General features: G+C 51.9%; 1 protein-coding gene across 1 annotated transcript in view; it reads left to right on the forward strand.

Moving 5' to 3' along the window:
* Nucleotides 1–12240, forward strand: part of BANP (BTG3 associated nuclear protein) — a 133972-nt gene that overhangs the window by 64322 nt on the left and 57410 nt on the right. Inside the window, exon 7 of the mRNA XM_011972408.1 lies at nucleotides 11934–12173. Coding sequence (XP_011827798.1) covers nucleotides 11934–12173 — 240 coding nt within the window. The remainder of the gene's footprint in view (nucleotides 1–11933; nucleotides 12174–12240) is intronic.

Here is a 12240-nt window from a genome sequence, read left to right on the forward strand (position 1 = left end):
AATACAGTATAAAAATGAAGACTAAAGGGAAAATAACTTGTGATTCCACCATTCTGAGATCTCTAAACCTTTTGTGTGTTTTTTTTGTGCACATTTCATAAGATTTTATAACTCACTTCTTTCCCCTACATGGTAGAAATCTTTCCATGTTAGTGCAGATGGACAGAGTCGCTTTTAGCCAGTTTTGCTTATTTCATCAGGTCTGGATGCTTTCCAGGGATGGCTCCCTGTAAGCTTTCATTATTGAAACTAGCATTGGCCTGCTGTTTTTCATGTCTCTTGGATCCGTGTCTGGACATGGGCTCTCAGAGGCAGATTGCTGGGCTAGAGGATGCAGAGGCAGGACACAGCTTCCACGGGGTCCATGACGCACTGCCCGTTTCCTCTGAGATCTAGAAGAATGTGACCCTCTTTGTCCTACTTGGACTCCTAGTGGGGGCTTCTCTCCTGCAGGGCTCTGAGGCGCCCTCCCGCCTGGCCCTCGGCCTGCCCAGTGTGCCTTTCAGAGCCCTCTTCCCCGGAGAGCCTCTGTGTGCCCTTCATCCGTAAGTGACCAGATGACTGTCAGTTACTACAGTAAGGAGAAAAGAAAGAAGCAAACAGACTTAGCTTTGTGCGTGGAGTTGTAAAGCATGTGTTTTCCTTACTTACTAGGAAGATCTCCAGTTTTTTCTGCTTCTGCGTCTGAGTTGTTGTTTTTTCCTAGCAACTCGATGTTGATTTGTCTACTGAACAAAGGTTTTCCTGTTAGGAAGACTCGTTACCTTATCTGAAACATTGAAAACAATGTTTTCCACAAAAATTGACTTTTACCTAATACAGATTGCTAGGATTCAGATGGCAGAATGGCGGGAAGAGAGAGAGGTTGAGTTGATCTTTTTTTTTTTTCCAGTTAAGATCTAATTTATATACCATAAAATTGACCGTTTTAAAGCATACGTCTCAGTGGTTTTTAGTACATTCACAAGGTTGTACAGTCATCACTTCAGACTAATTCTAGAGTATTTTTTAGTACCCCCAGAAGAAGCCCTGTGTCCATCAACAGTCACTTTCCGTTCTCCCAGCCTCCAGTCCCGGCACCCAACTCATCTCCGTCCTTGTGGATGTACCTGTTGTGGACCTTGACTCTAAGTGGAACCCTGTAGCGTCACCCACATTGTAGCTTTTGCCCCAGCATTTGTTCCTTTTCATGGCTGCGTGATATGCCGAGGTACGGATGGCCCACATTCTGTTGATCCATCATCAATTGATGGACATCTGGGTTGTTTGCACTTTTTGGCTGGTGTCAGGAATGGTGCTGTTGTCAGGAATGCTGCTGTGAACATTGATGTGCAGGTTTTTGTGTATGTAGGAATTGCAGGGTCAGGGCAATGGAGTTTTTCACACATTGAATTTGAGGAACGGAGGGGTGCTCCTGATTTCATTTTCATGGAAATTGAAAATCACATTGCAGTAACGACAGACTAATTGTTGTAATTAATTATTTTTCGATGTGGGTTTTGTGTAAATCCCCACATAGATCTGGCCACCCCTTTCAGGCCTGATGTTTGTTTGATTTAAACTGTGTTAGTTGAGGCAAAAAAAAAAAACCAAAACAAAACTTGGTAGTTCTGGGGAGTCCAGGGTCATAAAAACAAAAAAAATCTAAATGAACTTATGAGAAGATATCAAATTTGGAGCCTGCTTAATATTAATCTGTATCTATAAGGAAAAATACAAATTTTCTTTGTGTCTGAGTTTTTAAGTTCTTTTGATGTTTTGTGTAAGACATTTTTCTTTAGCAAAGGCTCTGAGCAGACTTCATAGCCGTTTTTGCCACTGATTGTCCTCATCAAAACATAATTTTGTTGTACAACACAGGTTGTTAGGATTGGGGTGAATTGCAGAACTTTTTCTCATCTTCAACTTGACTTTGTTTTGAAGGGGAGGTCATCATCCCGAGCCATTCTGTTTTCTCATCCCATTAGGAGGAAACATTTCTTGTAATAAATCTCTTTCAGTGACTCTGTCCTTGGGAATATCTATCCCAGTGGGGTCGGTGTTATGAAAATATCTGCTTGAGCTGCCTTATTTGGCATAGTGGCTTGGTGAAAATGACACCCAGAGGAAGTCATCTTTAAATGATTGCTGTCTGTGTAAATGTTGGAAAAATAGCCAATCCATTAATGTCTCTGATGTCAGATTTACTCTCAACCCATAGTGGTGTCATCTCTTCAGCATTTCCATGGGGGCGCGAATGTGCCGAGAATGGGGCCAGCAGCTTCCTGCCTGTGCCCCTCTGTCCCAGAGCACCTGGGCAGGCGGTGAATCAGTGAGTTTCTATGAGGGAAAGCATTGGGAATATGAGAAGTGCTAAAGGGGGGTGCGCTTGTCTTTCTGTTTAGTTGTTTTAGGCTCTGATAAGAAACAGGAGCCGCAGGAGACAGATTGTTCTTAGCTTCTCGTTTAAGTATTTAAGTGCCTTAAGTCTTAGAGAACCACAGATTTCAAAATAGTTATTTCTTAAGAATTCCAAATGGCTTGTGTGAATTGACATGCTGTTTTATATCAAATTTGGAGTCAGTTTATTATACTGCAAAGATACCATGTCATTTTATTCTAGTTTTTTTCATTTAGGTAATTCCGTTTGTCATGACAGACGCTCCACTGGAATAAGAAGGACGGTAACTCCCAGCTATTGAAAGCAGGGAACAGTAGACTGTGTCTCATTGGAATAAGAAGGACGGTAGCTCCTGACTATTGAAAACAGGGAACAATAGACTGTGTCTCATTGGAATAAGAAGGACAGGTAGCTCCTGACTGTTGAAAGCAGGGAACAGTAGACCATGTCTCATTGGAATAAGAAGAACGGTAGCTCCTGACTATTGAAAGCAGAGAACAGTAGACTGTGTCTCATTGGAATAAGAAGGACGGTAGCTCCTGACTATTGAAAACAGGGAACAGCAGACCGTGTCTTATTGGAATAAGAAGGACGGTAGCTCCTGACTGTTGAAAGCAGGGAACGGTAGACTGTGTCTTCATTCTTGTGCTTACCTTTTGTCAGTAGTTTTGGTCTTAGTGTGCTCATAGCTTTGTTTTGTACTTGAAAGCGTGTGGGGCCCCATCGTTCAATGACTAAGCTGCCGGCTGAGTTAGAGAAACAAGTTGAGCTAAAATGGACCTAGAGTGGGATCTGTTTGTCCATTAAGGGAATTAGTTAGGTTCTTAATCAAGAGTTTAAATTCCTGCTGTGTATGCATTTGCTAATTCCTACAAAATCCTACACGTAAAATGTTAGGTACTTAATTTCAGTGGGGAAGGATTGTCATTGAATTCTAGTTGAATTATTGCCAGGAGTTGGTCCCATGGACATCCCAGTTAGTAGAATGACTTACATGGTAGCCCTTGGTGATGCTGGCAAAGGCAGGTGAGGCACAGCTGGGCGAGTTGGGCAGCTGTGAGAGCTGTCAGCTGCGGCCGTCCTTCAGCTGCTGCTGGCACGCCATGCTGTGTGGTCAGATTCCCAGACCTCGCTGTCCACGGAACGTCAGCCATGCACGTGGAAATAAGAACATGTAGCCACGCTGTGCTGTGCAGATTCACAGACCTCAGTCCACGAATGTCAGCCATGCACGTGGAAAAGAGAATGTGTAGCTACGTAGCCATGCTGTGCTGTGTGGTCAGATTCACAGACCTTGCAGTCCGTGGGATGCCATCCATGCACATGGAAAGAAGAACATTTAGCTACAAACATTCCTCAAACATTTATTTACAGAATTCATCTTCTGTGGTTTTAACATAAGTGCTGTATGTGTGAGGTAACAGGGAAACACTTTTTCATGGCAGTCCCGAGGTGATTGCTAATAAGAATAGGGCTGCAGAGAGATGAGTGACCACAGTAAAACCAAGGGAAGCAGGAGACAGCAGCGTGAGAACAGTCGTGGCTCTGAGTGCCACAGAGCGGCCAGAAGGGCAGTCTGGGGAAGTGAGTGGGGTTGATGGTGTCTCAGCAGCTTGGGTTGAGTTTCTGGATGCACAGCCCGTGTCCCAGGATGGAGGTGTCGGGAGCAGTCTTGACCCATGACTGTGCTGGTGCCGAGCAGTCAGCAGTTCACCCAGACTCCTCCCCACCACCTCCTCCACCCGGAAAGACTCCTTCCCATCCCTGCCCTGTGAGACCAGACGCTTGGAGAGCAAACTTCTCAGGCGCTAGAGGCGCTCAGCTCTCCAGAGCTCAGGCGCCGACTGGTGCTGGACTCGGGTTCTCCGCGTGACCCAGAGGCGCGGGATCCTTTTAACTCAGGGTTAAATTATTTTTCACTTTAAGAGATGTTTAAGCGTTATAGGCAAAATCTTTACAACAGAATTATTGATGGAAAACAGCCCTCTCAAAGAAAACCAAAGCAAAATAAAAGCAGCCCACACCAAAAAAGCATTTTGAAAGAAAATGGTACAGTGTTCCATTTCTAAACTGAAGCCTCTGTAATGTGTAGTTTGTGGAATGTCAGTGTTACAGATGTCTAAAATTCTCAAATACGATGTCACATAATCATAAAGTTCCTGATTTTAGAGCGAGGCCACCCTATCAGGAGCCCACCTGGTTTTCATAGTTGTCCTCCAGGCGTGTGGACTTTTTGCTGTTCAGGACACCTCTACTCTTCCCCTCCCCTCCCCTTTTAATCTTTCTGCTCCCCTTTTCCCATCCCAAGTATTCATTAAGCATCCACTAGTACCTGATGGGAATGGAGGTTCTTTTGAAGCATCCGTATGTGACATCGTAGACATCTAGCCAGTAGATGGCCAGAGTTGGCGTGTTTGGGACAAATGTGGCCTTACCTTTATGGGGTGTCCCTATCCCCCAGGATCCTGGCATACCCCAACACATTGTATTTTCTTGTGGGGCAAATAATGATGAGGAGCCCAACAGATAAAATGTCTCATGCGTTCCACATAGAATTCTTATTCTCCACCTTGAATAGGAGAGATGAATTATTGACAGTTACAGTTAATCATGTCCTGGCTCCGGAAGCATTTTGAGCTGTGATGTGTGTAACCACGCAGCCTGGGCTGCCTTTAGGTTTGAATTCTACGTGGATTTGCTCTGTGTTATCCATTGTTGGAACCATTATGCAGAGTTGCTTTTGAAATTCATAAACAGCTTGAGTAAGCCTTTGCAAAAGCCAGTTGAAAATTAATTTTTGACAGGGATGGCATATCTAACATGAATCTGTTCTCTGAAGACTTACCTGGAGATGGTGAGGCTGACCTTGAGCTGACTTGTGGAGTTGGTTGTGTTGTGGAAATTAACACCACGCTCTAAGGCTTTGAACAACCCTGCAGTCCAGTGACTCGTAAAGGATGCCCTTCTGATTTGTTCACTGTCCTGCCGGAGACGGAAATCCAGCATTTGTCACCTCTGTGACTACAGGGGACTAACGTGTGGAATCCCAGGGACAGGAATACTGAGCCATCGCCTGAAAAATGACCATGGAACTGTACTTCCCAGGGTGTTCGTGTGAAGTTAGGGCTTCGGTCTTGGACAACACACAGACTTTAACATTTATCGGAATTGTTTCATCTGCTCTTGGGAAGTCAGCATTCAAGTGAAAGTAGGAGAGAGAGGGATCTTAAAAAGACTTTCAATTATTGGTTAATTCCTTTCTATAGACTGACTAAGAAAAAAGGATAAATTAATAACTATTCACTGTGGTCTGACAGTACAGATTCCAGGCTGGGATTTTTAAATCATTGTTTTGTTTCCCTTTTTACCCCCAGTAGGGAATTCTGAATATATAAAAGTCCAGTAATCCAGCACATTATATCAGGAAGCAGATATGAGACAGTGCCTTCCATGTCAGTGCAGAAAAGGCCTCATTTAAACTCTTGAGTCTTTGAAGATCGGCAGCTTTCTAGGAAGAGACACTGGAAATGTGTGAATCACTGGTCATTAGCAGGCAGGGGCTTCTCATGGCCTAGAGCGTTTGCCTCCTTTCCCAGTCTGCCTCTCACTTGGCCTGCGACCTCTATCAGGGTCATTCATTTCTGCAAACGTCTGAGCACTTCTCCCGTGAGATGGATCGTGGACTGGCTCAGCTGCTGGAGTTGCTGTGAAGACTGAGGAAATGAGGCCTCTGAAGTGGTGGAGGTGTGGATTCAGGAGCCTGCCTGACAGGACGGGCTGTCCCTCAGTGCGGTGGGACGTGGGCCTGCCGCCTGCCTAGTCCTTAGACCGCTGCCCTTACCCGTCAGAGCGCAGCGGGCCTGTGTGCTCTCCTGTACGGGAGGTGGGAAGCCTGCCTGGAGTGGTATCCTTCATGGTCTCTCTCTACACACGGGGCCCTCCTCGTACAGGTCAGAACCCGCTTGCCTCAGAACCTCCTTGCTAAACAGGGCCCACCCCACAGCCTCTGATTGGTGGGGCCTGAGAATGAGCATTTTCAGCAAGTTCCCTGTCACTGCTGATGCTGCTGGTCTGAGAACATGCCTGAAAATCTCTAGCACTTAGAGGAGTGCAGTGGGAGTGATGTTGTCAATAGGAAATCCGTGGACACAGGTGTGGATGGGAACCAGTAGACGGGTGGGTCAGCACTGATAATGTGGCTTTGCTGAGCAGGAAGCACAGGGCGTGGAGCTGTGAGCCGCCAACACAGAGAGGCCGGCACAAGCTGGGTCCTGCTGGACGCTCGAGGCGGGAGATTCCTGGGAGGACAGGCCAGGTGGCCTTTGGGTAACTCTGGTGGAGGCAGAGTCTAGAGTCAGCGTCTCCTGCAGTGCTGACAAAAGGCCAGGAAGAAGTGCTGAGGCCTGGATGAGGCCAGTGATTGTGGAGGGGGGGCTCGTTGTGACCTGTGGTGCAGGAGGAGCCACCCAGAGCCGGGGCAGCTCCGTGTGGGGTGAAGGGCGCAGCCATCCTTGGGTGCACTGGGTCTGGACGTTTGCACACCAGCCCTCGGTGGGGCCTGAGCCTGCGAGAGGTTGAGCTCAGCGGCTGCCCCGACATTGCCTTGAGGTGGGAGCCTGGGGAGGACGGAGGTGGCAGGTGGCAGCCCCCCCCAGGAGCCGACTGTCCCCCTAAGTCAGGGAGATTCTTGGTCTGGGCGCGGAGAGCCCACGTCATCCCTCCTGGAGGGTCTCAGTGACACTTTGACATGATTTCGACTCACTGCTTGAAAAACAACTCTGAACTCTTGTCCAGTGTTTACTTTAAAAATATTATCTCACCACAGAGAGCTCAGCTGAGTGTGTTTCAGCACTGTCAGTTCCTGAGAGAGGCTTCAGGATCTTTAGCAGCTTGGTGGCTACAGCTGAGAGCCCCTGCCCACCGTCCCCACACCGTCCTCGCACTGGCCCTGCATGGCCCACGTCCTGGTGTGGGTGGGTGATGGTCGGGGAGGCCGATGGCATGGGATGCTGCTGCCCTTCCTGCTGCCTGCCTCGGGTCCTGTGTTTGGGATCTCCAGGTCCTAAGTCCAGAGATGCTTGGTGTCGCTGGAGACCACCCTCATCTACCCAGAGTTCCCGTTAAATGAACCTCAGTGCTAGGAACGCTGGGAAGTTTAAAGACAGTGGGTCTCATTGTGAGCCCTACTGACCCCAGGTCCTCGGCCGTTCTTGGATTACTGAGCAGCCCTGTAATCAGCTGCCTGTCCCCTCTGCCTGTGCCCTCTGCCCGTGCCCCCTCAGCTCGTGCCCTCTGCCCGTGCTCCCTCTGCCCATCCCCTCTGTCCGTGCTCCCTCTGCCCGTGCCTCCTCAGCTCGTGCCCTCTGCCCGTCCCCTCTGCCCATGCTCCCTCTGCCCATCCCCTCTGTCCGTGCTCCCTCTGCCCATGCCCTCTGCCCGTGCCTCCTCAGCTTGTGCCCTCTGCCTGTGCCCCCTCAGCTCATGCCCTCTGCCCATCCCCTCTGCCTATCCCTCTGCCAGTCCCCTTTGCCCGTGCCAGTTCAGCTTGGACCACGCTGCTCGCTGCCTGGGTGACTGGGCCCTGCTTGGTTCTCCACCCTTCCCTGTCTCTCCGCTGCCCTACGTTCCCTGCTCCAGCCACGCTGGTTCTCTTACCTTCCTGGAGCACGTGGCCTCTCCTGGCCCAGGCCGGTGCTGCTCCCCACTCTGGAATGTTCTCTGGAGTTCTTACCCTGGATGGCTCCTTCCCCCTTCCCTGCTTGGGGTCACCTGTTCTCATCTGAGATCAGCTGTACCCCTGCCTGTCTCCCCGTTCGCTTGCAGGCCACTGTCCCTGGCACTTGGGAGTCAGGAGGAGCAGGGCCGAGGTCTCGCGCTCCAGGAGCTACCGGGCGGCTGCTGTGCAGGGACTCAGGTACTCAGGTGCTCCTCTGGTGCCTCAACGGCTTTCACTCCTTTCGTGCTCCTTTACCTGGGGCTCTGTACTGGCGCTGCCAGGAGGCCTGGCTGGCCTGGGCTGGGAGCCCATGTTGAACAGCGTCTATGTGGGATCGAGGCTGATTCCCGCAGCCCCGGTTCATGCTGGATGGCATCTGAGGGTGTCGCCCTGGCTTGAGCCCAGCCCGGGTGCAGGAGTCAGGGAGACCGTGCAGTGGGACAGTTCCCGTTCGCCAACTGGGCCTGCGCGGCCTCTGCTTCCCAGCCACCAGGGGCCACAAGCAAATCTCTGCCCCTTGCCCAGGCCCCAAGGCAGAACATTTAAAAAAATCCTCCCTTCACAAGGACAGACACAGGGAAGGATTCAGCCCCTTAGGTTAGATCTGACCAGGAAATCTGTGGCTGGTCTAAGGTCAGCACGAGCGGGGAGCTGTGTCTGGGGCCTCCCGTCCGTGTGGGAGAAGCACGTGGCGCTGGGAAATGCGTGGTGCAGGCGCCAGTGCTCCAGAGCTGCCTCGGCTGCCCTCCTCCCACATCTTGGGTTTCCCCTGCAGATTCCCATTTAAATCGTCAGTCCCATGGAGTCCATGACCATCTCTAGCCATGGTGTGAGCAGCGTGTGGCTTCGGATCTCAGAGACTGGACCACTGCTGCCTTGGCTCACAGGCCCCCTCTGTGCCGCCCTTCTCCTCCCCATGGCTTCCTGACTGGACTGCTGCTGGCCAGGGCTGCACTGCTGTGTTCAATGGCATTGGCCTGTGACCCTGAGCACGGGCTTAGATGCTGAACTTTAGACCCAGTGCCAGGCACTTTGGTGTCCCATAAGGATTTGTAGATAAAGTCATAAAATACCCGGAGGTTGGATTCTCTTAGCTTTCTAACTGTGGCCTCTAGACAGCCCCTGCCATGAGACTCCATCCATTAGTCTTGAGGTCACATGTTTCCATTTCGTTCCTCATATACAGGTGGAATGTAATAGTGGCTGACTGATGGATGTTCTGAAAAAATGCACGTCTGAGCATATGTTCCTAGCAGCATCCCTGTACTTCCGAACCACCTCTGAGCATTGATGCTTCTTACTCATCTCTGTCCTGAATTCCAAAAATTAGAGCTGTTTTCTATCCTTAGCTACAGCCAAGAGCCCAGCCACACTGCCCTGCCCGTGACAGTGTGTGTTTGTGAGGACAGGGTGACCAGCCCTGCTCTGGGATATTTCATGAAAATCTGATATTTCATGGAAATCTTATGTTTCAGGGAATGGGAAAGGCTGCCTGTGGAGGGAACTGTGCACACCAGGAGCATCCGGCAGCCACCGGCTTCTTGGCTGTGCTCCAGGCTTCCTGGCCCGGTAGGCAGGGCTGGCTGCCCTTGTAGGAGCTGGAAAGTCAATTTTGGAATATTTCAGAATAAAGCTCACAGACGTTCTGAGGCAGCGATGCCCAGGGTGGCATGACCGTAGCCGGCCCTGGGCCTCGGAGACTCCGGCATAGCGTGGGGTCCCTCCTAGGTCCCGGCCCCTCATGGGAGGTATTCAGGTTTCCACCCTTCCACAGGGGAGGATGTGCCGGGAGTGGGGAGACTCTTGCAGCCTCACTTTGGTTCAACTTCAGGATCGGAAGAGATTATTTGTGAAGCTGCTGAGCTTCCAAGCAGGAGTGCAAGTTTTCCCGTTTATGATCCTGTGTAGAGCTTTCTTCTGTCACACGGGGAGGCTTTGAACAGGGAGTTTGACAAGCCACCAAGCCTTTCACATACTGTACTTGGTCAACCTGAGGACAACTCGGAGACGCCGTTACACAGAGAAGGAGTCTGTGGTTCAGAGAAGACCAGTGACTTATGAAGGGTCAGCTAGGAAGCTGAGAGCCCATGCTTGGGAGGGAGGGAGGCAGAGAGGTATAGAGGGGCTGGCGGGTGTCACTGCCTGGGCAGCCAGGTGGGAAGTCCCACTCCATCGCCACAGGAGTGTGCTTTGCAGGCAAGCTCAGGCCACTCCAGGTGCCTGGCCACCCTGTCTCCTCCGTGCGGAGCGTGGGCCTGTCCACGGGTCCTTGCTGTGGCCTCGCTGACAGTGGAGAACATGGCGCGTTCCCACACCTGAATGCGCTGGTCTGGGCGACTGCACTTTAACTGCCCTGAGAATGCTGGCGTCCAGGGCATGCTGTGACTTAACACTCTGTGCAGAGGCAAGGACTGGCATCGTGTGCACGGGGGCAAGGCAGGCCAGCTGCTGACGCTGGAGTCCCTTACCTCTGCATCTTTCTTGGTGTGAGTGGCTGGCCAGTGGGAGAGCATGGCTGGCAGTGAGGCGTGAGGGGCCCCAGGGAAGGTTCCAAACGCTCTGCAGGTGGCTGGGGCAGGTACCACCTGTGTGCGAGGATATCGGTATTGCTGGGGTCCCGGGTCCATGATGAGCAGAGTGTGTGACTGTTGGCGCTCAGGTCCCAAGGCCCCGCAGCCCCACAGGCATCTGGCCCTGCTGCTCTCGTGTCCCTGCCCCTGCCTCCGGACGCGGCCTTGGCTTTCTCCTTCTGTTTTTTGTAACCTTTGGGGTCACAAGATCACAAGGGGTGTGTTCCACGTGGTTAAGGGACGTCTGTGGCAGGGAAGGAAATTTGGCTACAAGAAGGGGAAGGAATTCCAGTACTCTGGGCAGGAGGTCAGAGCAGGTGCAGTGCACAGACCCCAGGCTCACTGCGGAGCTGCCCAGGGGGGAGGCGTGAGGCTCATAGAGCATGAAAGGGCAGTGGCCCAGAACACTGTGGTGGCCGGGACTCTACGGGGAGGAGTGCAGAGCCCCTTGGAGCTCCACATGTCCCACACAGAGCCATTTTCTCACGCCGGGCCGACCCTCAACAGTGCAGAGGGAGCGGTAGAGTGTGCTCGGCTCTTTGGACCATGGTGAGGGCCCAACAGCCTCTGCTCAGCGCAGAGTCCTCTAAACACAGGAAGGAGCAGTGGCTCTCCCTTGTCCCAGAGACAGGTGTGCCAAGTGGTCTCCTTCCAGATGTGGGCAAACATTGACCTTTTTATTTTTTTAAAGCTTTTTACCCTGCTGGGGCTGTGGAGAGAACCTGGTGTTTGAGATCAGAGCTTGTTTGATGTCAGTTCTTCCAGACCTGAGGACGAACTTGGGCCTGTGCTCCCCCTGGGCGCTGCAGAGGCTCCTGCTAGTGGACACACACCCACCAGCCTTCTGCGAGCAGCAGGCAGGGCCGTCCCGGGAGGTTCAGATGCGGGGGCGCTAGGTGCGCTGCGATCTGCTTGCTTCACTGAGTTAGCAGGGCGGGCTCAGCTCTGAGGGGCCGGCCTTCAGTGCAGAGCAAGGAGGATTGCCAGGACACGGTCTGCCTGCCACATTCATCCATGTGACACGGATGGAAGGACACCTCGGCCGCTTCTGGGGGTGGTGGGATCGTTCCTGTTCCTCGTCAGTTATTTCTTGGGCAGCAGTCGGAGGCTCCAGCGCTCTTGGTGACTGCATCACAAGTCAGGAGGGATCTGCCCAGCCCTGCGCGGAGCACCTTTCCTGGGTGTGTCTCAGCAGAACACTCTGCTGTCCTGAGTGTGAGCTTATTTGAGCCTTGGCCATCTGAGGACCCTGTCTTCTCTTTTTCAGAGGATTACCCCAATGGCACCTGGCTGGGCGACGAGAACAACCCCGAGATGCGGGTGCGCTGCGCCATCATCCCCTCCGACATGCTGCACATCAGCACCAACTGCCGCACAGCCGAGAAGATGGCGCTCACGCTGCTGGACTACCTCTTTCACCGCGAGGTGCAGGCCGTGTCCAACCTCTCGGGGCAGGGCAAGCACGGGAAGAAGCAGCTGGACCCGCTCACCATCTATGGCATCCGGTGTAAGTCGGACCCCGCCTTGGGGGACTGGGGTGTGCAGGGAGCTGAGTCAGGACCCACATGTCATTG

The sequence above is a fragment of the Mandrillus leucophaeus genome, unplaced genomic scaffold (assembly GCF_000951045.1).
Source record: "Mandrillus leucophaeus isolate KB7577 unplaced genomic scaffold, Mleu.le_1.0 Scaffold10, whole genome shotgun sequence".
NCBI classification, from domain to species: domain Eukaryota; kingdom Metazoa; phylum Chordata; class Mammalia; order Primates; family Cercopithecidae; genus Mandrillus; species Mandrillus leucophaeus.